The sequence below is a fragment of the Actinia tenebrosa genome, unplaced genomic scaffold (genome assembly GCF_029948245.1).
Source record: "Actinia tenebrosa isolate PJP-AT-01 unplaced genomic scaffold, QUT_ActTen_1.0 PGA_scaffold9__36_contigs__length_13948895, whole genome shotgun sequence".
In the NCBI taxonomy this organism is placed as follows: Eukaryota; Metazoa; Cnidaria; class Anthozoa; order Actiniaria; family Actiniidae; genus Actinia; species Actinia tenebrosa.
The window spans coordinates 12,562,462-12,588,754 of record NW_028292586.1 but is presented as its reverse complement, the minus strand read 5'-3'; the positions used below and the strand labels follow the sequence as shown (position 1 = coordinate 12,588,754).

The window sequence follows — 26,293 nt, the reverse complement described above, 5'->3', positions numbered from 1 at the left end:
CAAAAACAAAAAAACATAACATCAAATTTCCCAAAAGCAAAAAAGATAAAGAAACAAACAAAAACAAAAACAAACTGACAAAAATTTATCTTCCAAAACATTGGAATTATTGTTGAAGATATAAGATCGAAAATCGACAGAAATAATATTTACGAACAAAAAGTGGAATTAAAGAAAAAAGAATGAGAATGAAAGCATACCAAATCTTGCACCAATGTTATTTATTAATCTTGTTAAAGTAAAAAAAAAAACTTTTTTCTTTAGTACGAGAAGTTTGACAAGTTTTACGCAATACATAATTGATGTGAAATAAAGTGAAAACAAAAGTAAAAACCCACAATTCTGCCATTGGATTTCATCTCGTTAGAATTTATATTATCTTAGTTTTCTTTGTGATCTCATTTTACGAAAACGACATTGCTGCCAAAACTGAAGGACAGGACTTTGATAATTAATTGCCAACCGAAGACCAAGATGTCGTATAACCTTGAAACTCTTCAAGCTAATCATCCTCGTCTAAAGCAATTAAATAATTGGACAGCCAACCTTGAGTTTCAAACTTCCAAATCCTCTAATAATAATTCAGTGACCTTGGATGGTCAGAGCTTCGTAACGACGTTAGGAAAAGTAACAGGAAACAAAGATGGCGCCAGTTTGTCAAGGAGGATCCTTCCGCCAATCTCTCAAAAAAAGTTAACTAAAATACCTGGGAGAGAAGAGGAAAGGATTGAAGCTAATGGAAAAACTACCTCCGGTGTCTTGCCACCCATCGACAAGGTAAGTTGAAAGTGTGGTAATTTTGATATTTTTAGTCATGATGAGAGTAGCTTTAGAGCTCGTATTTCTAGTTGACTATCCGGTTTGTTATTATGGAAGTAGGTAACCATTTTATTTTATTCCGGCTTGTCTCTAAAGTTGTTTTTTTCTTCTATTTTTATCTTACAGCGGATGAAGAATTACGAGAATTTAGAATGTGATTTTTAAATATTTTTCTCGTATCAAAGCAAGAAGTACGAATTTAAAAAATAGTTATTGAATCAGATTTAATCAAAGGACAACCACTTCATCTAACCTCCAAGTAAAAGAGAGAAAATTAGGCTTGAATTAAGTCTAAACTGCTCGCAGCCTTGCGAAATGAAAATGAATTGCTATCCTTCCTCCATCATGCAAGTAGCAGTCGTGTTGGCAAACTATGAAACTTTTCTTCCCTATATACATTAGTTTATACAGTAGAACCTTTATTGGGACACCAAGCCTCACTTTATGGAACAGAAATACTAGAAATTTTGATAATGTGTTTACGAACAATCTTTAAAGCACCTCCAAGGTGGCCGCTTAATAGGTTGTGCATGGTCGCTTAATGGAAGTTCTAATATTTTTGGATGATGAATTTTAGGGAAAAGAATGTGTTTACGAGCAAGCAAAAAAACATCTCGAAGAACACCACCACGATGTTCAGCGCGTCGATCAACATCTTGAAAGTACAAAACAAAAACAGATGGTATCGCTGCAGGAGAAAAGAAAACAACGCCAGAAGTTGAAAAAAGCCGAAATAGAGGAAGAAAAACAAAAAGACGATCTTGAAAATGGAAATAACTTCCGCAAAGATGAAAAAACAGAAAGCGAGAAAAATACGTCACTATGTGTAAGCAGCCAAGAGGTTAGAAACATCGTTAATCATATGCATTTTCCTTTGATAATGAATCGTTCCTTGATAAGGATTCATTATTCATCATCCTCGATAATGATTCATTATTCATCATCGTCCCTTGATAATGATCCATTAAGACCAATGAATCACTAAGTGTGAGAACCCCAAATGTTAGAAGCTTAATCATATGCATTTTCCTTCATAATGATTGGCGAAGAGTAGTTTCGTATCCAGGCCAATCTCGGCCATATCTTTCGGAGGTGGTCTGAAGGAATTGCGAAATAGTAATACATCCCAAGTACTAACAATACATGTACATGCGAGTATGCCTATTTAGATATGGGATGTGTGAAAAATGGAGAGCTGTACACAGGAGTAGACTGCCGTATACTGGCACGAAAACAGTTCCGCATCGCGTCATGCGGGTGGATGGGTGGGAAGTCGAACTATCTCAAAGGCGTCGTAGATGAGTGACACAAAAGGGATTGTTCACGGCTAATATATACAGAGCAAGGCATGATGGGATATCCATTGTTATGTAAATACTCGCTATTATTTCAAGTACTTAGAATAGTTAAGAATGGAAATCAGCGGTAGCTCGTGTAAGCATCGTTATACCTATGCGTTTCCTTGGTAATGATTGGCCAAGAGTAGATTGTATCCAAACCAATCTCGACCATGTCTTTCGATTTTTATGAGGCGGTCTGGGAAAATAACAAATCACGAAAAAGTGAAAAATGTCGCCTACCGTGACCAAAAGATGAATGATTTGACAACGACCAATCAGCGGAAGCTCTAGTCAAAAATCTTAATTTTTACTCATGTCATTATGTTCGCAGACAGGGGTCGTTGCTAAGCAACAGGTACGGGAATTCCCGCCATTTCCAGAGGAAACAAGTCCGTCAGTACGAAGAAACGACAGCATCACGCTTGTTAAAATTGAAGGGAAGAGAAAGAAGACGCTGATTAAATTAATGAAGTTCTCTTGTTTCGTCTTGGTGCTGACGGTGTTTGGGGTGACGTTGAGCCTCCTTAAACAAGAAAATGTTACTGGTACGTTGTCAAAACAACTACAATTCGTCAGAAGGAGTAATGACCAAATCTCAGATGATACAATTTTCACTGTTACAGACCTCTTGATCTTGGGCGTAATGTTTTCCCATTTCAGATCACGTCTTTCCCTTGAGTATCATTTCTTTGTTTAACGGCTGCCCATGAGAAGACACATGAATATGGATACAACTAAAACAAAGAATCTTATTCTGGAGAGAATGGCACGTGGTCTGAAATGAGAAATGATTGTCTCAGCCTGATTTCGTACCGTGCCGTTATTATTATTATTATTTTTTTTTTGTAAAATTTTACTTTATTTAATTTTAAAAAAAATTCTTTTGTAGATGAAGTAGGAAGATCGAGTAACGAATCAGCTCTGGGTGACTTTGGAAAGCAAATGTTCAAGAAACCTGAAGAGGTTACAAACGAAGAAAGGCATGCTACAATTAAACGCTCAACTTTGAATGGACATGATGCATCATCATCATCAACATCATCATTATCAGCAACATCATCATCACCACCACCACCCGCATCATTACCACCACCACCATCATTACCACCACCACCACCACTACCATCATCATCACCACCATCATTACCAACATCATCACTACCATCATCATCATCATCACCACCATCATTACCAACACCACCAATACCATCATCATTATCACCATCATCACCATCATCACCACAACCACTACCACCACCATCAGCAGCAGCAGCAACATCAGTCAACACCTACAATATTAATTCCAGTATCACCTTCAGTAGTTTTTTGCCAACTAAGGCAACGCTCAACTATGTAGCATCAACATACACCAACCAGAACCGACCTTCACTACCAGTTCTAGCTTCAATCATTAACACGATGACACGAGCGTCTTCCTCGTCTTCCTCTTGTTATCTAAGAGCAACTTCCATAGTTCTCTCGACTGTCATTTCTAAGAATTCTGTTTCTCAGCCATCAAGAATGCCAGAATGGTCACCCACAATGAGCTCTGCGTTACTTATTCCTTCAACAAGCAGTACGAACGACAACCTCGATGACGCAGCGGACGAAGCTGAGGACATCTGCTTGTCGAGTTCAACTACAAATGACCCATTTCAGCTTCACCGAAGAATCCAGAAAATGGTCCAAAGATTAAACAGATTGTTAGCGCGAAGATATTTACTTGTTATTACGCCAAGGGATGTGGAAAGAGGACAAAATGTGATAAGAAAAGTTTGTGGCTTGGTTCAGAATCCTCAAGGAAATGCCGGGATGGTGGTCGTTGATCTGCAGACGATGATGTATCTTTTGATGGACTTGCTTGATATACCCAACGATAGCTGCCAAGTCTAGTTATGTACTGGCAACCGTCAGAAGCGTTAACTTTTCTGATTCGTATGGCGATTGTAATTTTTGTCCCGTTGTCAGATTTTTGTGGCGTTTTCAAATTTGTATGAAGCTTTCAGATTTCACGCAAAGAAACGTTTACCTTTTCTGTATAATAGGACTGTAAATAGATGATTGATAATGGAGGGCAGTGTTTGCTATTCAATTAATGCTAGTAATAGGTTTCATGGAATTTATTCAGCTGGTTGATACCAAGCAATAGAATACTCTCTGGATGATAGCACATGACGGGCAGTGTTTGTCTGTCATTGAAGGCTGGTAATGAGATTCATTCAGCTTGATAGCACATGACGGGCAATGTTTGACTGTCATTGAAAGTTATAAATGAGATTCATTCAGCTGGTTGATAGCAAGCAATAGAACACTCTCTGGTTGATAGCATATGACGGGCAGTGTTTGTGCCATACTTCAAACTAAATCAGTCATGTGTGAAATTTATACTCTATTAAAACGTGTTTTCGTCTAAATTTTTTAATACATTTCAAGCATCAAAAATGCTCTAGTTTCACGTTATATCTATAGGTGTCTACGTGTAACTCACTACCTTCCAATAAAACTACAGTACAGGACATTAAAATTTCAAACTTCAAACGACACATTTATTCCAACGTCTCCCAACGTTGTTTCAGTAGTTTTTCTGACCACACTTCTGATTTGAAGTCGGCAAATAATCAGCCGTTTCCTTGCAAGATTGATTAGATTTTAATACTAGATGTTGGCCAATGAAAGGTTGCAACGATGTGAGGTTTAGACAAAATACCGTTACCATAGTAACGACAAACAAATAGTCTCAAAATCGGATTTTCTAAAATACATTGATTCTGTGAGTACCCGAGACAGGCGAGCAATGCCATATGAATTACATGAGGTCAATGTTGATTTTTACATCAATTTTTGGGGTGAATATGTGACCGCTAGTTTTTCAAAACGGGTCCCACATGGAAGGTAGAGACTGTGAGTTCTTAGCCATTCAGGAGACGGACTACAAATTGGGTCTGCTGGTCATAGCAAGGGGTTAATCATCTACGGCCTAGGGGCCGACTAACCTCTCCCTTAGGCTTCGGCCGAGCTTCCTGATCAGTCTGTAAATCCAGGGATAGCGGTGTCGGGGCCGAAATCTCCGGCATAGCCGTAAATGCTTCGCGCTGCCATACTGCGCTTCAGCACTAGGTCTGGAGGTATGGTCCTAATGTCATAATCAATCAATAAAATAATCTTTAAAACCAGCCTTATTTTTAAATAAAGGATTTTCTTCGTTGAACTTTTAAATCAATTAATTTCAGAAATTTCTAAGTGCGCATGCGTGTTCAAGTTTGTTCCATGTCAATGAGGAACTGACCGAGAGAAAAGCAGGGTCTGGGGACGATATTGGTCTCTATTAAGAAGCTAACTTCGAATGCAAATCTGATGGATCCAGCTGGAGTAAGATTAGCTGCTTGCCGACTTAAAATCAGAAGTGTTGGACAAAGTGTTGGCAAAGTCAAAAATACCTGTCGGGTTGTGGGGTGGGGTTCGGACTTAAACATAACCACTTTTTTTCCATTGTAAATCTAATGCAGATGCCCCATTATTCTTGTCCTGTATTGTTTGTTAACTCAGGCTACACATGTTTAGATTATATAAAGTACTAAAATGCTTATTAGCAAGCAAAGCAACATTTTCCTCGTCGTCTTCAAGTCATAAGTCCTTATCAGTTGATTGCATCCAAGACAATTGGTACTATCTGTAACAATTCTTTTCCATCTTAATAAAAGCAAATCCGGACACGTCGGTTCGCTTCAACGAATAAGGAACACAAACACGAAGATTTCAGGAGCATTTTTTAGTTTTTCATTTTTTCCATCTCTACTGGTATTCACTAAAATGTCATTCCATATGTTTAAAGAGTAATTCCATAGAACAGAATGAATATTACTTAGCTTTTCTTCGCGATTTCCATACTCTTAGTGTTTGATCATCACTTGCACTGATCAGCATCTCTGGATTTTGAGGATTAAAAGCCACACAGTTCACTACATCCGAGTGTCCTTCGAGGGTCGCTAACTTGAAGCCATAATGGCGGTCCCAAACATGTGCACAGCAATCCTCCGCACCGCTATAAGGAAAAGAACATAAGGCAATGAAATTAAATAATTGGCCGTTTCCCAACATATTTATATAAACGCCGGCCGCAGGGCCGAAAGAATTAAAAGGCGTACACGTCGTTTTAGTTAACGAGGAAAAACATACCGCGACCAGAAGCTTTGAATTTTGCTTTGAATTTCACGGTTAGAATTTTGTTTTGGTGATATAGTGACGTAGCGGTAAAACGTTCAGTTTTCGCTGCTTTGTTTTTTTGACCTGATGTTTTTATTGTGTCCAAAATAAAGTTAATCTATCTATCTATCTATCTATCGGCATTTAACCGTGATACAAAATTTAGGCCAGTGGCGTAGTGAGAGTTCCAGAGTCGGAGGGGCGAGCGCACGAGTTTTGGCGGGAAAATTCCTGCCACCAAAACCACAGGTAGCTCAACAAAATATAAAAAGGGGGGTTGTCGGAGGGTCCCCCTCGGTACGCCCCTGATTTAAGCTGACAGACAAACGATCTACCACCAAAGTATCATGTAGCATGTCCGCGTGTCCACTAGTCCGCGTATTGACCATAAATGTCTCGTGCTTTCAATAGGTGACAAGCGAGTAATGATTCCAAGGTTAAGGTCAAACGTCGAACTTTTCCTGAACCGTACGCATTGAAAACAATGGATTCTTATATGTCGGCTAAAGAGAATTTGCAACGTTTGACCTTAGTCAAAGAAACCCCTACCTACCTTGCCACAAGTTTGTCTGCGACGTCAAGAAAGATAAAAAAACATTTGTCGTTTGGAGTGAACGCTCTGTGTCCAACATGTTCTTTTAAAAGTTCTAAGCTCGACAAACTGTACACTCTTGTATGAATATCACTTGAAATTTCAAATTCCTCGTGAATACCCCATTGGGCAGCACGTTGCTGGACTGCCTTCCTCTCACCAATCCAGGGTCGACAATTCACATACAGCATGTCCTGGTCAGGGGCTAATCCTACTCCTATGATATGAGCATTCGTCTCTATCAGATGGTCGGGTTCTGTGAATCTTACATCTTCGGCATCATCGTCGGAATCGGAATCTGGATCGATACTTAGTCGGAATTTCTCGGAAACACGATTTTTGTTACCGATATTACTCTGTGGTAGTATTCGGAACGTATCATTGTCTTTTTCGGTTGTTATTTTATTAATGACGATTTGATGAGGAATATACGTGACCACACCGTGTGTGAAGATTAATAGCAGCTCGTTTTCCTTTAAAAATGCGGGTTTTGCTACAAGGACGTTACGAACAGAGCTTCCATTTTCGTTCAACACACGACAGAGTCGCACAGGGTTACGACCATGTATTGAGTTGGCCCATAATTCCGAGACAGACGAGTCATAGAAGGGGACTCGGAATTCAAAGGATCCCGAGATGAAGTGAGTTTCTGAAAGCCATGCTCCAAAGACGTCGTAGGGCTCGCTTATGACGTTATGTAGGATGGTCTGATCGTCTTTGCCGTCGATGGAACAGATTGTGATCTCACCTGAAGGAAGGAAGGAGAAAAGAAGGTAGGTGGGAAGAAAGGAAGAATGGAAGGCAGAAGGAAAGAAGGAAAGAAGAAAAGGAGGAAAGAAGGAAAGAAGGAAAGAAGGAAAGAAGGAAAGAAGGAAAGAAGGAAAGAAGGAAAGAAGGAAAGAAGGAAAGAAGGAAAGAAGGAAAGAAGGAAAGAAGGAAAGAAGGAAAGAAGGAAAGAAGGAAAGAAGGAAAGAAGGAAAGAAGGAACGAAGGAAAGAAGGAAAGAAGGAAAGAAGGAAAGAGTAGATAGAATAGTTGATAGAAGGAATGGAGGAAGGAAAGAGGAAAGGAAGTGGAAAGGAAGGATGGAAGGGAAGGAAGGTTGATAAAAGGATAGATGGAAGGAAGGGAGGAAGGAGGGAGGGAGGAAAGGAGGAGGAAAGGAAGGGTGAAGGGAGGGAGGGTCGAGAGAAGGATAGTTGGAAGGAAAATGGGAAGGGAGGAAAGGAGGTGTAAGGGATGAAAGGGAGGAAGGGTTGATAGAAGCATAGATGGAAGGAAGGGAGGAAGGAGGGAGGGAGGAAAGGAGGAGTAAAGGAAGGGTGAAGGGAGGGAGTAGATATAAGGGAGGTAGGCAGAGTGTTAGGAGGAAGGGCAGAATATTCATCGGGAAAGTGGAAGATGAATGGGTGGATGGATGAAAGAGAAGGAGGAAACAAGTAATTGGTGAGGAAGCAAGGAAAGAAAAGACAGATAAACAGACACCAGAGTGATTATTCAAATACCACCCCCTCTCCCTTACACAGACTTTACAAGAATCCTAGCATGCCAGGATGGCTGTTCCAACTTACCCATGAAATTGAGCCTTCTTCTCTCGTTAATCCCAGAAACAAGAAGAAGAGTATCATCTTTGCTGAACTCGCAGAACTGAACATACTCCCACCTGTACTTCCTGAAGTCTAAAGTTCGCTTGACTTTTACTTCGCCGTCAATTATCTCCCAAATAATTGCCAAGCAGTCTTTGGAACTTGATGCAAACAGTTTGCCATCGTGAGAAAAAGCTACATGAAGGACTTCGTCGCTGTGACCTTCAAGTACCTGAGTCTCAATCAAGGGAGTTTCGCTGTACAATCGCTGGAATTCCTGAAGCCACGAACTTGAAAATGAAGGGAGCTTGAAACACTTGCCCGTTGTACCCGTGGAACCAAAAAAAATGGTAAAAAGTTCTTTCCAAAGCATTTCGTCCGTGGCTGTCCTATGCCACTTTGTACAGACTCTGCTGGCTATTACAACGTCTTTAGGAGGAAGGAAAGATAAAATATGAAGTAATAAACTATCGGGGATGTCCATCCATGGAAGAAAAGGAGACTCCATTGGACCAAAATCCACCATCAGCTGATGTTGATTAACTCCTTCTAAACTCATTCAACAAAGACCTCTGTGCCTGAAATCCCAAAATACACACGAATTACAAACTCTCTATCCAACAATTCACGATATATAGCTTCACAAAGGTATTAAGAATAAAAAAACAAATAAAAATTGAACCTGAAAGTATTTGGCTGCTACCGCCATGTTTATAAATACTCAGACCTACTCGGTCGGTATTGAACTAAAGGGAATGAGTACTAGCTTAGTCTCCAGCGTTCTAAACAGAACGAGAGGGAGTGGGTTAGTCAGGTCGAAATCTGAGTTGAAATATTTGAGAGTTTTCGTCTAAAAATTCTTAAATATTTTGAGTTATTAAGGGTATTTTAAATTATTTGTTAGTAGGATATATACTAATTGATATAATGCAAGTCACGGTGAAGACATTGGACGCTGAAACGCGTGTTTTTACCGTCGATGACGAGGTAAAGTTTGTCCTGTTAAAATGTCAATTTATTAACGTCGTTTTTTAAACGAACAAAATATTCCAAGGGAGGCATTTTTCTTCACTTTTTTAGCTCTCTTGAGGCCTTAGTTACATTGTTATTTACTCCTAATGTAGGTTTTGTCTTTGGATTTATTTTGTAGGCATCGGTTGAAGATTTCAAGAAGCAGATAGCGTCGGAAGTTGTAAGTTTGCTTGAATGATTAATCTTTCTCGTACTTGTACTAGAATCTGTTGCATATTTTATAATATTCAGTCTACTTCCTAGCGTCTTTTCTTTATTCCTTATTAGGGGATGTATAAAATGCTTTAGTATTCGAGTACAAAGGTTATAGGAAAGGCTGCTGTTGTCTTTGCTGTGGATCTTTTGACCATGCAGTCTTTAAGTAGACCATCTATATATCCTCCTAACCATTTATATCCTCCTATAAACCATCTACCATGCTTATTGTACAACATTTAGCCCATATCTTAGTTGATCAGCAATAGGAATCCTTTAAGCTTAAAATAAAATGCGTGTCAATCCCGTGATAGCATATCTTTATTTTTTTACTAATTTAATACTCATGCAGTGAATCCTATTCCCAAGAGTTTAGAAATGTTAAAACATTATGCCCTAAGACAAAATCTCTTACTAATATGTAATTCAAGTATTTGTACAATTGTTTTATCAGTGAGTTTTGAATAAAGTGCTTCTAAGGAATCTTCTTGATGCTAAAATAAATCTACAATGAGTCAACAATTCAAAAAAAAATTTTTCTGCTCATTTTTCACACATGAAATGCTGCCATTAAATGCTTATCTTGATTTTATCTATTTTGTTATCAATACTGTTTCACTTTCTATATGCTTAGTGTCATGCTGTTTCAGTAGCCTCAAAATCCATTGAAGAATAGATGATATTTGACATTTTTCTAGGCTATACCAGCGGAAAGGCAGCGCCTCATTTTCAAAGGAAAGGTTCTTCAAGATTCCTCAAGTTTAGGAAGTTATGGTAAGTTTATATATTTTGAGTATTGCTGAGTTTCAATCTGCTCAGCTCACAAAAGTCTTTGAATCTCATTTATATCTGTCTCAAATGGTGGTCAAACACTGACCACCCTGTGCTGTCAACCAGATAGAATTATAATCAAGCTCTGATGGGTTTCAATCAGCTGATAAAAGTCTTTGAATCTCATTATCTGCTTCAAATCATGATCAAACACTGACCACCATGTGATGTCAACCAGAAAGAATACTATCGAAAACTTGTGATTCAGCTGAACATTCTGCATGAGACAGGAAATTATGTCTAGTGAAACCAAGCAATTGATTGTTTGCAAGGACTCACACAATATAAAAATAACAGACATGACGGCCGTGTTGGCAGTATTAACAATAGATTAAGAACTCTTTTGTTAAATACCACCAATATGGTCTCAATGATGTGATATGCAATTTAAAAAGATACTTAAAAATTTAATCCTTAATTATTCTGGTTAAACCAAAAATGAAATTGATGTTGAATTAATGTATTAGGTGTGGATGGTTGTGTTGTTCATCTGGTCGAAAGGAAGCCTCCCTCCAGCACCAGGGCAGGTATGAAACGCACACTATATACATGTACTCTTTCTGATTTCATGGAAGCTATCTAAAATATACCCATCCAGTTTGGCATAATGTTAGCCCACTTTAAACCACCTAATAAGATTCTGCCCTCAAGTCACATCCATATTCAGGTATCTTTTCTAGTATGGGATCACTAGTAAACAAAGCAACAATGTTCAAGAGAATGGCATATAGACCCTTTACTTGAATTTACTAATCATATGCAGAACTGAAATAGATTAGTTTTGGGTTTTCATAGATGGAGATGGTTCCAGTCAATCGACATCACGCCACGGCACAGAGCAAACAGGAGATGGCCATGGTTTTTCCTCCACATTCAATCATCCTACAGAGGTTATAAACATTTCACAGGTTATTATTATTAAATTATTAATTATCAATTTATTATTATTATTATTTAATTATTAAATTTTGTACTACAATACCCCGAAAGAACCTCTAGGCTGATTAAAGCCAGGGCATGGCTAACTCACGGACTCTTTTCCTTTCATAGCTTTTTGGACTAGTATTTTTGGTATTTTTTATTCCTTACACTTTATGCCTTTGAAAAGACTTCGGCTACGCCTTGTGTTCCTAAGGTTGATTCTTTCTTGCTTTACAGCTCCCAGCAAACATGCGCACAGGTTTTATATTGTTTCTAATTATACTAAATAATTCCATTTACTATTTTTTGCAGCAAATTGTTCAAGGGTTGATGAATCAGTTGGGGTTGGATTCTGCTCAAGCAAATGTTAGCACCTCACAATCTGTAAGTTTAATAATGGGAATTCGTGGAATAGCCATGGGGTAGGGTGGAGTAATTAGCCTGGAGTGTGGTATTGTTCAATTAGGGTTAGATCTATAGCCTAGCGATTTCAGTTATAAATAGTAAGGTGGGATACGATAAGGTGTGGGTACATAGAACCTAGGGATAGCCTGTAGTACAGTGTTCAGGAGTTGGTATAATCATGAGTGTGGTGTTGTATGGGGTGGGGTAGGGTGGGTACATAGAACCTAGGGATAGCCTGTAGTACATGTATAGTGTTCAGGGGCTAGTATATTCATGAGTATGGTGTTGTATGGAATGGTCTAGGGTGTGGTAGGGTGGGTACATAGACACTAGGGATAGCCCGTAGTACATGTATATAGTGTTCAGGGGTTGGTATAATCTTGAGTGTGGTGTTGTATGGGATGGTCCAGGGTGTGGTAGGGTGGGTACATAGACACTAGGGATAGCCCGTAGTACATGTACAGTGTTCAGGGGTTAGTATAATCATGAGTGTGGTGTTGTATGGAATGGTCTAGGGTGTGGTAGGGTGGGTACATAGACACTAGGGATAGCCTGTAGTACATGTATATAGTGTTCAGGGGTTGGTATAATCATGAGTGTGGTGTTGTATGGAATGGTCTAGGGTGTGCTAGGGTGGGTACATAGACACTAGGGATAGCCCGTAGTACATGTATATAGTGTTCAGGGGTTGGTATAATCATGAGTGTGGTGTTGTATGGGGTTGGGTAGGGTGGGAAAGTCTTGGGTTTTGCTGGGTATGGTTTTGTTGGACAGGTATCTTTGATGATATATTTAAAAACTCATCAACTGTAATCACAACTGTCATATCATAAAGCAAAATAATTTATAATAAATTCATTTGTATCTTGTTAGGGAGATGGCTCCACTCTGAATGTACATATCAATCTACTGGCATCAGCCAATGTAAGTACGACTTGAAGTCACCTGCAAACCCAGCCATACATTGTTTTCTCAAACATTGTGATGTATTTCCAGGTCCAATCACACTTGTAAAAGATCACTAAAATCTTGCCACAACTTATTCCCAGGATTTATTCTCTACCTTCAACCTTTCTACCTTCAACCTTAGATATATGAACAGAAAATCCTGCTATAAAGAAAAACACAGAAAAAAATATCAAATTGGACCAGGAAGTTTTTTCATTTGAATTACGGCACACTAACAGCTCTATTGGATTTCTTACGTTGATTTTCTAGTGTTCTTTACTTGACAGGGGAATGCCAGTGATGCAGGATTACGGATATCAAAAGCAAGACAGTTCTTGAGAGCTGCAAGAAGCTCACTCAACAGAGCTGAGGTAATATATTCCTATAGTTATAATCCATTTTGTTAATGTTTTTTATGTTATCTTATGTTATCTTATTTTTATTTTCATTCAAAATACATACTGTACTGCTGTGCTTGTTGATAACAGACTTATTGACTCAGGGTTAGCAGATCATTTCAGCATAAAAAAAGTTATTCACAATATGAGCAGCAGTTGAACATGGTTTAGTTTAATAATTTTAATAGATAAAGAAATCCCTTTTTTTAATTGCCCAATATTGAGCCGTTGCAGAATTTCAACAACACAAATGCTTTGAAATTCCACTGACCTTCGCTGGAAAACATGAATATTTGACACAAAAGCAAGATAGAGTATTTTGAAAACTAAAGAATAGACTTGCTTTGGAGTAGGGTTGATTGCTTTGCGATTGTCATTCACAGGGTGAGGGAGTGTTACCATCTCCGATGGACACAAGTAGTACTCCAAGAGAAACAGACTCAAGGTCATCAACAGAGCAGGAAAGTGGCTCAGATTCTCAAGCAAATCAGACGCAAAGTCAAAAGTATGTTGCACTTCAGTAAAAATTTATTTTACTTTGATAACTTGTTGAGTTGAGAGCTTGAAGGTGCCCCTTTTACCCCCTCAAACTATCAGTGCTAGTTTAATTATTATTAGTATTATATTTATTAGTGGTGTAAGTAATTTGATATTAAGTATTTTCCCCTCTCAAACTATCAGTGCTAGTTTAAATACTATTAGTATTATATTTATTAGTGGTGTTAATAATTTAATATTAAGGAATTCATTGACCATTTCTTGTCTAGTGGAAGTCCATCAGAACTGGCAGATGTTTTAGGTGAACTACAGGAGATGAATGCTATATTACACCCTATACTAGCAAGATATAGTACTCTGCTTAGTTCCAATTCTGCTGAGGTAAGCCATTGCAAGTGGTGCTAGGGAATAACAGGGGCCGCAGAGCACCCTAAGATGTGTGTGTGTGTGGGGGGGGGGGGGGGGGGGATGTGCTAAGATTGGAAAATATAAGAGACTATTAGGGGGAAAGGTAAAAAGTCGGGGGAGGGGGGGCAAATATAACGAAACAAGGAGATCCTGGATTCGAGGCTAAGCCTGTACACACAGGAGTTTTAAGAGTCATCAATTAACAGTCATTTTGTCACATTATTCTTAGGATTTACTTCCTTCTGACAACAGTCTGCCAGACAGAGTTGCCGAGACACTACACAATTTGAGCCATGCATACCATGCTCTGTCTGACCTGACCTTTAACTTCAGGTCCCCAGAGCCTCGGCATCTTAATGTGCTCCCACCTCTTTCTGGACATGTGGGCGCAAGTCCAATGTTGTCTTCTCTTTTTCCAGGAATGCAAAATCCTGGATCACAAAACACCCAACAGGTAAGATACACTCGGCATATATTCTTTAGGAGGTTTCTTTGTTTATCAGGGTGTACTTTTGGTGTAAGCTTTAGTAGTCATGATTCAAAATTTATTTCATTGATGCCCTGAAACATTCTCTGGGCTGATCAATGTTGGGCCATTGCTAACTCACAGATCAAACCCTGAAACAACCTCTGGGCTGAGTGACACATAAACTTTACTCACATGTGTTGCTGAGTCAAGGATTTGAACCTAAGACCCCAATGGTAAGGGACAAAGATAATTTAATGACCTCTTTGTAATTTTTTTCTCAGGGTTCAACAAGTGTTAACGCCTCAGGCAGTAGAGTGCACATTGTCCCAGCCATTGCCTTCACGTCAGTGATCACTAGCTCCATACCCCGCCCACATGGCAACCATCCCAATAACCCACCCACCTCTGGACCTGACACTCGCACCAACCAGTCACCTGGCTTTATGTTAAATTTTGGATCTCTGGGCAACAGTGGTAGCCATGGTAACCAAGGATCCAATGGCACTCAGAGAACAACTGCTAATAGTGGGTCGCAAACAACATCAACATCGAGTGGAACACGTACAACAACCAGTGGAGCAGATAGTGTGCGAATTGTCATGGATGACATTGTAGCGTTACTCTCTAATTCTAGCAACCCAGTGACATCACACAGTGAGACGTCAAGAACAGCTACTGCTACGCCCTCCCCTGGACGCAGCCAAGGAGATAACCAGACACAAACCCAGAACTCTGGTACGGCAGGAACATCTCGTGTTATCCCAAGGATAGGGCTCGGGTCGCTGCCATTGAATTCAAGTCACCCTGATCCTCTAGTTCCTTGTGAATCCTTTCATTTTGGCCCCAGGGCTCACCAACCACATGGAACACAGGGAGCCCAAGAGCAGGAGAGAACCCAAGAAGAGCATGCAAGTAGGGAGGCCACACAGGAATCTCAGAACCAAGGCCCTCCACAGTCATTTTCTGATGTGTTTGCATCTATGTTTCAAGGAGCTAGTGCTAGACCTAGTCAGACTCCTTCACAAGGTATTAATGATTTCAATTTTTCTCTGATTTACCAACATTGATCACACAGTGACCAGCTTATCCCCATGAGAATAAAAACCTTTGCGAATGAACTTGAATATAATGTTGTATCTTGCAGGTAGAACAACAAGAAGTGATAGTTCTGACCCACTTGGTTCAACAGGCCAGGTAGTAGAGACATTGATAGACCTGTTGGCAAGGACACAAGATGATGACACTTCTACTAGTGGCGGCAGTCAGTCAAGGGAACAATCGGGACGACAGGTGATTGATATGTTTTGTACACTCATGAAGTTTGCTCATTCATTCATTCAGATTCATTCATCCATCCATCCATTCATTCATTCACTCATTCATTCATCTATCCATTCATTCATCCATTCATTCATCCATTCATTCATCCATCCATCTATCCATCCATCCATCTATACATTCATCCATCCATACGTCCATCCATCCGTCCGTCCGTTCGCTCGATTCGTTCGTTCGTTCGTTTGTTTGTTCATTCGTTCATTTTATTCATTTATTCTTTCTGTTGCCATAATTTTTTCAGAGGACCACAAGTGGACCAGCATTAGACCTTGATATCTTACGAAATGTTGTAATGAGTTCCATTGGTGAGGCAAGCAGTGGAGAAATAGGTAAGAAACTAGTACCTTTTGATTTTTCATTAAAGATGAGAATCAAATTCATCTATAAGTTGATTATAGAGGCTTTGCAGCATCACATGAAGGCAGCCATGACAAGAGGCACAACAATAGTCTCTTTCACTTGGGAAACTGAATTCTTTCTCATGCAAACAAGATTAAAGCAGATTCAGTTGTTTCTGCCTCCTGTCATGGCTGTCATCATGGGATGGTGCAAAGCCTCAGTTTTCAATGTTATATAAACTTGGTTGCTGCAAGCTACAGGTCAATTTATTTTTTTGCTGTCATCAATGAAAATGAATCTGTCAGTAGCTTTTAAAGTTTTGACTGGGGGCAGTAAAAACCTAATTCTGACAGGCATTTAGCAACCACCAAGTTCTCATGATATTTTTTAAATGCTGTGTAAATTTATTTATAACATTCTCTGGAGGAAAGAATAGATAAAAAAATGTCAAAGAAGTTACAGAAGCTTTGCGCTATTTTATTTTCACTTAGAATGTTAAATGTAAAGTGGTGTTTTTATGCCTCCACAGGTTCTCATCAGACTATAAATGACTTCATAAATCAGCTGCCGCAAGAAGGTGAAGAACTGAATGCTCCCTCGGATGGCGTGATAGAAGGACGTGAGTATGTTATTATTGACGTACAATAAAACACATGGCATGACCAGGGATGGACTAAGTTTATTTACTGTAGTTTGTGTTTAATATACTTTGTTTAATTTTTGCAGCACTTTTAAACAAGCTGATTGAGCGGTTTGGAATGGTCATGTCTTTACAAGATATAATATTTATTATGTTAGGTAAGTCTTGGAGTTCGACACAAATTGAAAGATGGATTGATGGATAAATATAGAAGGATAGAATGAATGTGTGAACAAACAGTCATATGGATGGGTGGACAGACAGATGTATACTGATAGGGAAGTGGAGTGATGGGATAGAAGTAATGGGTGGACAGATAAAAAGATGCAAGGAATGAAAGAGGGATGAAAAGATGAATGAAGAAATGGAGTAAACAGATGGCTGAAATAGAGGGGTGAAAGAATGCAAAGAGGGAATGAATGAATGAATGGATGAAATCTAAGGAAAATAAAAAAGAATGCAGAATTAATAATATATGAACTGTTTTGCATATTATTCATCAGGTCAATCAGAACCGTATGCGCGCGTTCACAGACTCCTCCGCGAGTATCTCAATAATGATTTATTAAACGGAGAACAAGCTTCAGACCAAAACATACAGGTAAAAACATGAAACCAGTAATAGAGGGACACCTTTGTTTGTTGGGGTGGCAGAAAGTGCCCCATATGTAGATGTTTGGATTACTTTTGGGGGTATCTATGGGTTATGGGGTAGAGAAATAATCCCCTATGGAATTTATTTTTGATTGTGTACCAAATAATGTTTTGATTGTTGGGTTTCAGAGAGTATCTTCTGATATAGCGGCTGAGCTGGTTAATGGAATGCGTGAGAGTTTGGTAAGATATTGTTGAATACTGTTGTCATGCAGTCATCATGATCGCGTTAAACAAAAGTATTTGATAGAGACAGCTATGACATTCTATGACTTGACATCATCATCATCATCCACCATCATTATCAGCAGCAGCAACAGCTGGCATCACCATCATCACCATCACTGGCATCATCCATCATCATCCATCATAATATCATAATCAGTCATCATCATTATCATCATCAGTCATCATCATTGGCATCATCTAGCAATGGCATCATTAATGTCATCATTATCATAATCAGTCATCATCATTGGCATCATCTAGCAATGGCATCATTAATGTCATCATAATTATCATCATCAGTCATCATCATTGGCAACATCACCTTCATTATCATCCAACATGATGATCTACCATGATCTGTCATCATCTTCATTAACCATTAGCAATGGCATCATCAATGTCATCATCATCATTATCGTCATCAGTGCATCATCATGATCACCAGTGTCTTTTCTCCTGTTGTTAGCTAACACCTTCTTATTCCCCCTTTAGATGTCTGTTCCTTCTAGAGATGACATCGATATAAATGCATCAATGCAAAGTTATCTAGAACATTCAATTCAAAGAGTTCTAATAATGGCAAGAGACTTAGGTTAGTACCCGCCGAGTAACATTTCTCTAAAACAACCACAAAATGGGGAGAAGGAGGGGGGGGGGGGGGGGGGCTGTAAGCATTCAATAAGCAATAAGCAATAGACTTTTTCTAGTTACCATAATTAATGTTGTAATATTTGACAGCCAACATACTAGCACAGATATATTCCCAAATGTCCAGGAAAGCACAAAGGAAAATGCAAAAAAGTATTTTGACTTGGGGCTAACCCTGCATCTCAACAGCAAGAAACTGGAGTATTAAATGAACCCTTTATGTTAACTTCTCTTAGTAACCCAGCATGGTTAAGTAAGTCCAATTTGTTCCCATGGTTTTAACTTGCCCTCCTCCCTCCCCACCCTCATCCTTGTAAAGATGCAGGTAAGGTTTTTGCATCCCTATAGTATTGTTAATGTTAGCCTCTTACTCTGAGGAAGGACTAACAGTCTGAAACGTCAGTTTAACAAAGCTTCTTACAGTGATTCAATTTATCCATAAGTTCCTACTGTTGTTAATGTCATTTGATTTTCATTTTATAGATGATATTGAATTTGCTGCTCAATTCCCTGGCCATGCCCAGCGCTCTTGTACAGACTTGTGTATCTTATTAATCATGTGTCTTCGTGATGGGGTGCAAGGAGCACAGAACATAATAACAAGGAGATTGGTGAGTACAGCTTACCAAAGTCTGAAGGTTTTTGAATGATCTCTAGGAATAATCTCCTTCAAACCTGAACATCTTCTCACATAAAGCAGTTTTGGTATGTCTGTCTATAGCTCACCGCACAAACACAGTTGTAACATGGCAAGGCATACGTGAGACCATTCACGTTGCTTGATAGTTTACTACTCCATCCAATCAAACATAAACATGGTGCAGAAATAGTCATGCCAAGGTCACGGCACTGTCAGACCAATAACACTGTGAGAAAAAATCAGCCAATTAAAATTCTAGAAAACATAATGGTCATGACACAGCATGCTTACGGCAGAGCTTTTCCCAACATGCGAAAATTGCTTTGACCACTACTTATGTGTACTTTTTTATTCCAGCCATCCTTCACTCTCACACGAGGTGTTCATCCGATGGTCATGAGGAGCTTCCAAATGACAGTGATGCAGAATATAAATACTGCTAATACACTGAGGCCACAGAGAGAAGAATCTCTCAATCAGTATGTGAAAAGAAAGGAAGCGAAGAAAGATGAAGGCAAACAAGCCCATGCAGCAGAACAATCTTCAAATGTGGTATGTTAGAACTTCTAAATTGCATGTTTGCACATTTTGGAAGTTTGCACCCAATTTTCTTTTCAATGTCATGTCATCATTTTGTTGATAAGTCTACTCATCTCCTGCCAATTTTGTAGACATGTGAAGTAGATAAATTGCATTGGTATGTCATCACATTCAAGCAAATCACTTACGTCTGTGAAAAATTGATGATATACTGTACAGCCATGCAGTGACCATGCAGTGTCTGAGCATTTTCTTTGGATGAGCATTAATCTTGTGCACTGTGATTGGTTGATTCAATAGGTGTTGTGTATTCTGTATTGTTACCGTGCTGCGCCCATTATGTTCCAAAGTGATATGAAAACTAATCTATATGAAAGTCTACTTTTACCGTAGCATTCGATTGCAATGTTTCAAGTTTGTGTTATATTTTTAGGTCGATAGTTCAGAGGTTAACAGCCAACACTCTGACGATTCTGAGGCATTTGAAACTCCTCCCGCTTCACTGTCTGCTAATGATACCAATGAAGACAAACACACGTCATGTGAGGATGCCATGGAATTAGACCCTAAAGATGAGGAAGATATTGATAAAGACAAACTGTCTGCTAAGCACAATGATGAAGCCAAACACATGGAAATAGAGTCTGGAAATGGTGAAGAATGGAAAAGAATTGTACCAGAGGTGAGCATAGTAACATAATACTGTCCAGTATAGACGTCTTTACCTTGGGCGTAATGTTCTCCCATTTCAGACCACATGTCATTCCCTAGAGTATCCTTTCTTTATTTAACAATTGCTCCTGAGAAGACACATGAATATCCCCCCTCTCCTTCCCTTTTCCCCTCCCCAGTCCCCTCTCCCTCTCCCTTCTTCTCTCGCCCAAAATTCCCTACCAGAGGGCCGCTACGCAGGCTAACATGAATATGGATATAACTCAAAAACAAAATCTTATTCTCAAAAGAATAACACATGGTTTGAAATGAGAAAACGTTACGCCCAAGCTAAGTATATCTCATGTTAAGAGCTTGATAAAGTTGTCCAATTAAAATTTTGATATGCTTTTTCTTTCTTCTCAGGAATGGGTACCTATTATCAACCGTGATGTGATACGACAATTACGAGTTCCTCAGCAGGCTCCATTCAGTGATGCTTATCTTAGCGGCTTGCCACCAAAGAGAAGAAAGGTATCAGTGGTAGTCTGTTAGAATAACCGCCAAATTAATATTATCAGAGTACTAATATGACCATCAAAAATTATTGACTGTGATTGGTCTTCTACTTTTTGATTTTTTTAAAATCATTGTGCAAAAAAGGTAAAACATTCACTGTGCAAAAAAAATGTTCAAAATTTTTTTGGGTCATATTATTAAAATTTGATTAAATACAAATTACTTTGTTATTAGTAGTAATTCCATCCATTTACCCAAATTTTCATTTAATCTTGCATCTTGCATTCATCCATTCACTCTCCAACCATTCCATTTGCGCCTAGATTTGTTCATTTTCCCCCATCAGTCTATTCACCCATACTATCCAGTTATTTGTCATTCATTCATTCCATCTATCCACCTATACCATTTACTCCATTCATCTATCCAGTTATTTATCTCATTCATCCCCCATTTATACCATCTATTCCATCCATCCCATTCACCTATCCCATTAATTCCACCCATCTATCCCATTCATCTATGCATCTTTCTACTCTCTTATCCTATTAATTCCATCCACCCATCTATCCCATTCATTCCATCCTTCCACTCATGCATTTCTATCTTTCCAACATTCATTCATTTTATTTCTTTTTCCAGACTGCAGATCAGAGAGCCATCTGTCCATCAGAAGAAACCATCCCGTCAATTGTGAGACAAGCTGTGCTGGCTGCTGGAGTTACGCCCAGGACCAGTATGGAAGGTATGATGTATTCATAATAATAATGATAGTACCAAACAATGTAAAGAAAGAACTTGAAATTTTACACACAGATCAAACCCTGAAACAGCCTCTGGGCTGATTTAAGCCAGGGCACGGCTAACTCACAGATCAAACCCTGAAACAGCTTCTGGGCTGATTTAAGCCAGGGCACGGCTAACTCACAGATCAAACCCTGAAACAACCTCTAGGCTGATCTAAGTCAGGGCATGGCTAACTCACAGATCAAACCCTGAAACAGCCTCTGGGCTGATTTAAGCCAGGGCACGGCTAGCTCACAGATCACACCATGAAACAACCTCTGGGCTGATCTAAGTCAGGAAACGGCTGACCCACAGATCAAATTGGAATTTAGCGTGTTGAACGCAAGGCTCCAGAGGTGATAGGCGAATGCACTACCGCTACACTACCCTTGATTCTGAAGATAATTCATGAAAACAACCTTCATATATCATGTCACGTTATTGTACGACATATACGTTACAGTCGTTTTTATGCGTCTATGAAAAGTCACGGCACTGTAGTGTCATTGCGTGACCGTGCCGTGTGATTGATGCAAGAGTGTCGTCAGCGTGACAGCGCTGAGTGCCACTTCACAGTCGTACAAAGTCTAAACTAGAGTAGTTTTTGTATGACGTTCAAAGCAAGTGCACCCACAAAGAGGCGCGCAGAATTTTGGACCAATGAAAACACTCAAACACGGTGCCGTCACAGGATACAGTACAGGAAGGCTTTACATTAAATTTAATTGGTGTTAGTGGTTTATCTTTAGAGGAAGAATTAACGTTTCCAAAAGAGATGTGCTCAATCGTCCAATATCTTTAAAACAAAGCTATTTTGGGGTATTTCCAATATTCAATTTGTCCATCAACAATTAAAAGATGAAACGTTTAGTCAATCTTTTAATGTGTGATTGCAGGAGGCGACCTAGACGCTGATTGGCCTCTTTTTCCTGAACATCATAAAAATCTCCCTTTTTGTTTCGTTTATGTGGCTTGAGTTTTTTCTCTGTCTAGGGTCTTCCTTTTTCTGTTACAAGGACTATTTTGTATCTGTTTGTCCATTTTTTTAATCCATTTTTTCTTTCTTTTGTTTGTTTCTGTTGACTTTTCTCTTTGACACCTTTTATTCATATTTTATCCAACTGAATAAACTTTTCTTCCCGTCTTTTTCAATAAATCCAACATTATTAAACATTTAGTTTACCATATTCTCCCCTGTTCAAACATCTTTACTTTTTTTTTGGCATCACTTGAGACGCCAAATTTACGACCTCATTATAAACGCAAACTTAACGCGCTAATTACCTTCTTATCGCCTCGCAATTCATTTTATGCTAATGTTTTGGATTTTTTTTCCTTTTGTCAGCTGTTGCGAGTGCAGCTCGTCAAAGTAATGATCTTCAGGGCTCTTTTCGTGAAGAAGTTAAAAGAGCCGTAAAGACGAGGACTGATAAGGATACAGATTACAACCCAGAACGATTTCCCAACACAAAAGATTATCTTGAGAAATAATTGAAACAAATCACCGCGAACGGACAGTCGTTCGTATTTTCTAGATGTTGGTTCGATAGTTGATCGAAGTGCGTTCAGCTGACCAGTACTATTTGCCATGTAGAGTACATATGAAGAACCTTTCAATGTTGTTTAGATATTTTTCAATTGTTTTTATGTTCGTCAAAAATTTGTCCTTTGTTCCTGTTTTTTTTCATTTGATTCTTATATTCTTTCTTGTTTTCCCTTTCTCTTCCTTTTATCCTTTTTTCTTTCTTATTACCTTTCTTTCTCTTTCTTCCTTTTCCTCTTCTTATTCTCCCTTTCTTTCCTTTTTTCTTCCTCTCTTTTACCTATCTTTTTCCTTCTATATTTCTTTACCTCTTCCTTTCTCTTCCTTTCAACCTCTCTCTCTTTCTTTTTCTTTCATCCTTTTTACACGTAGAAAAATATTACCAAATTGCACAAAATATTAGATAGGAATCCGCTATAATCCTATTAGTCCATAGCGTCCAACTTGTAAATCAGCTTAACGGTAGTGGACTTGATAAAAATTCAGAAGCTGATGTACAACTTCCCTCCCGAAATAAAATAAAATCCTTGGATCAAAAACAGTTGTTAGTTTTAAAAAATTAGTTGAAATAAAAGTGAATGAAATCCGATATACGTGGATCGAAGCATTTGTCTTATCTCGTAATGGATAATGCATAAGAAGCCCCAAGCAAGGAAATAAAAGGAAATGCCTTTGATACTCGAATCCCATTTTCTGATCTTTGACTTATCGATAAAAAAAGTAGTTTGAGATCACGAAAGGCCGTGTATGAAATTCTTGGTAGGAAACCAAAATTTTCAAACTTTGCCTGTGGGATTGAACTGTTTATGTTACCTCTAAATATTTATGAAAAACAATATAGTTTGAGATCACGAAAGGCCGTGTATGAAATTCCTAGAGGAAAACCAAAATTTTCAAACGGTGCCTGTTTATATTGAATATTTATAGTCTGAGAGATTAGTTCAAGGTAATTTAGATGCAAACATAAGTAAAATTTTTAAAAAAAGAATTAAAAAAACACTTTTTTTTTCAAGCCTTTATAGTGAATTTAATTCTAGTGGCCCAAGGTGATATTTGAGGCACTCCACATGCCAAGTTTTCACTGGTGTAGAATATTATCAATGAGGTTAAATATTCATTTTTTTCGAGGCTTTATGTTTGATTCTGAATGTCGAAATAGATTTAAGGTGGTTAATCATCGGTGGTGGTCCGAATAATGATACATGAGGAACTCCACATCGTACGCTTCGCGTATCCAAGACTTAATAATTATATTCTGGCACTCGTACTTTTTCGAATGTTGACTACTTTAGACTTAAAATAAATAAGATTACGATCGGTATTTATTTGATTTAGTAAACTCAAAAATCTCATCTTTTCTTTTCAAGACATTTCCGACCGGTTATTTTATTTATTACGATCGGATAAGAGTTGGATAATGAAAGTGGTCCTAAGATGAAACATGAGGAACCCCGCATCCTTTAAATGTTTGCAGTAATATTATGATTGACGTGTGAATTACTATAAACTATCTCAAGGTACCGCTACCGAATAATAAAAATGGTTCTAAGATGAAACATAAGGAACTTCGTATCCTTGAAATGTTTGAAATAAAATGATTAGTTTGTTACTTGCGAACTTCTCTTGTCGCTATTTCAGATCGGAGACTCTAGACCGCGCGGTTGTCATTATTAATCATAAAAATTGGTCCCAGAATGAAGCGTGAGGAACTCCGCACCCTATAAATATTTACACTAAAAATTTAAATCATGTTAAAAATTTGTAATGATTTTGATTTGTGAGACTTTTCACATTACTTCTGTATCGCTTTTCCAGACAGCTCCGACTAGTTATTTCAGTTCAAAGGAAACAAGTTGTCAAAGAACACAAGGTCCTCATAATATGAAACAGGGCAACTCCGCGCCCTAGAGAAACGCTGAAAATAAAGATCGATCTAAAACGACTACGATTATGGATTCTCATGAATTCTTTTGAAGGAAAACAAAAGTGGTCCTAAGATGATACATGAGGAACTCCACAGTCCTGGAAAAAGTGAAACTCGAGGAACAGACACCCGCGGCATTTACCAACTTGAATTAACATTTGAAATGTTGCATGCCGCATGTTCGTTTTTACTTTCACGTGTATTGAATACCTAACACGTTTCTGTGATTAATAGAGTACATACAAACGTATTTTTTAACTGAGTACGCGTCAAAATAGCCGATGGCGCGCGGGGAAAAAAATCACCGAATTCAAAATCTGAGTTCTCTTCTGTCATAACAAAACATTCGCCGGTTATTACCTCTAGAGACGTTATTAATCAGAATATCCTTCTTAATATCAAACTTTTGATCTTACGCTAAATTTCTAAGAATTTCCTGAATTCATAATATTCGGAGCCCTTTGATGGCTTTGATAACCATTAAGATCGTTACCTCTCCAATATTATTCCCAATTCAAATTTAAAATTTGAGAGCATGTTTTTGATATTCTTTTGGAAGATCCCGAAAAGGATAATTACTTTGTTTGACCATTTTTAATTTTTTAGTTTTTAGATATATTGTTATTTGGGAAATAATTAATGAAAGTTTTGGCCTCCGTGTTGCTTTGGATAATTTAATTTTAGACATCGAATCGTTCATTTGAGGAAGTTTAATTTAGTCGATTTTGTTGGAGAACGGTTTTCATTGGAGCTATAGGTGTGTTCGATGCTTGCCTCAAAGATATCTATGCCAGCTTGAAATATACCTTGGTAATTGTGTTTTCTGCAGGTTTAAGTATGACCTTCCTTCGATGAAGCATGTTAGTGACTTTAGATAGAATTTTAAAATATTTTCTTCGATTCCTCCATTTTTTTTCTTTTCTTCTTTTTTTCTTCGATTCTGTTGCATTTTTTCTTATCCCTATCAACCAAATTCTACAACCAAAATTTCAATTAAAAATGCCCCTCACAATCACGACACGACAAACCAAACCCTGAAACTCATTTAAAAAGATCCTTCAGTCTTTCAACCAAGCGTTTAATAATTGAAACAGCATGTAACTCTATATAATAAAGGTTATGTACATATTGCATTCCTCAGCACATTCATGTGGGAAATTTCCTAATTCCTTGGGTGACCAAAAACGAATACCTCACA

General features: G+C 38.4%; 3 protein-coding genes across 3 annotated transcripts; 2 read left to right on the top strand and 1 right to left on the bottom strand.

Annotated features, from left to right (window-relative positions):
- Positions 1-350: 350 nt before the first annotated feature.
- Positions 351-4,573, top strand: LOC148904873 (uncharacterized). Its single transcript, XM_089025068.1, has 4 exons — positions 351-777; positions 1,397-1,660; positions 2,491-2,704; positions 3,049-4,573. The coding sequence occupies exons 1-4, from the start codon at positions 475-477 to the stop codon at positions 4,050-4,052; spliced, it is 1,785 nt and encodes a 594-aa protein (XP_088881194.1). The 5' UTR covers positions 351-474; the 3' UTR covers positions 4,053-4,573.
- Positions 4,562-9,272, bottom strand: LOC116291973 (F-box/WD repeat-containing protein 5-like). Its single transcript, XM_031699207.2, has 4 exons — positions 9,223-9,272; positions 8,526-9,118; positions 6,916-7,702; positions 4,562-6,201 (listed from the first exon to the last, which is right to left on the bottom strand). The coding sequence occupies exons 2-4, from the start codon at positions 9,097-9,099 to the stop codon at positions 6,018-6,020; spliced, it is 1,545 nt and encodes a 514-aa protein (XP_031555067.2). The 5' UTR covers positions 9,100-9,118; positions 9,223-9,272; the 3' UTR covers positions 4,562-6,017.
- Positions 9,273-9,337: 65 nt separating this feature from the next.
- On the top strand, positions 9,338-23,760 carry LOC116291962 (large proline-rich protein bag6-A). Its single transcript, XM_031699195.2, has 25 exons — positions 9,338-9,527; positions 9,691-9,732; positions 10,466-10,541; positions 11,066-11,125; positions 11,394-11,506; positions 11,832-11,903; positions 12,798-12,848; positions 13,160-13,243; positions 13,654-13,775; positions 14,038-14,149; positions 14,406-14,630; positions 14,927-15,671; positions 15,790-15,935; positions 16,225-16,312; positions 16,852-16,941; positions 17,049-17,120; positions 17,466-17,563; positions 17,746-17,799; positions 18,337-18,436; positions 18,976-19,103; positions 19,490-19,684; positions 20,106-20,354; positions 20,750-20,857; positions 21,485-21,587; positions 22,974-23,760. The coding sequence occupies exons 1-25, from the start codon at positions 9,468-9,470 to the stop codon at positions 23,117-23,119; spliced, it is 3,339 nt and encodes a 1,112-aa protein (XP_031555055.2). The 5' UTR covers positions 9,338-9,467; the 3' UTR covers positions 23,120-23,760.
- Positions 23,761-26,293: the final 2,533 nt, after the last annotated feature.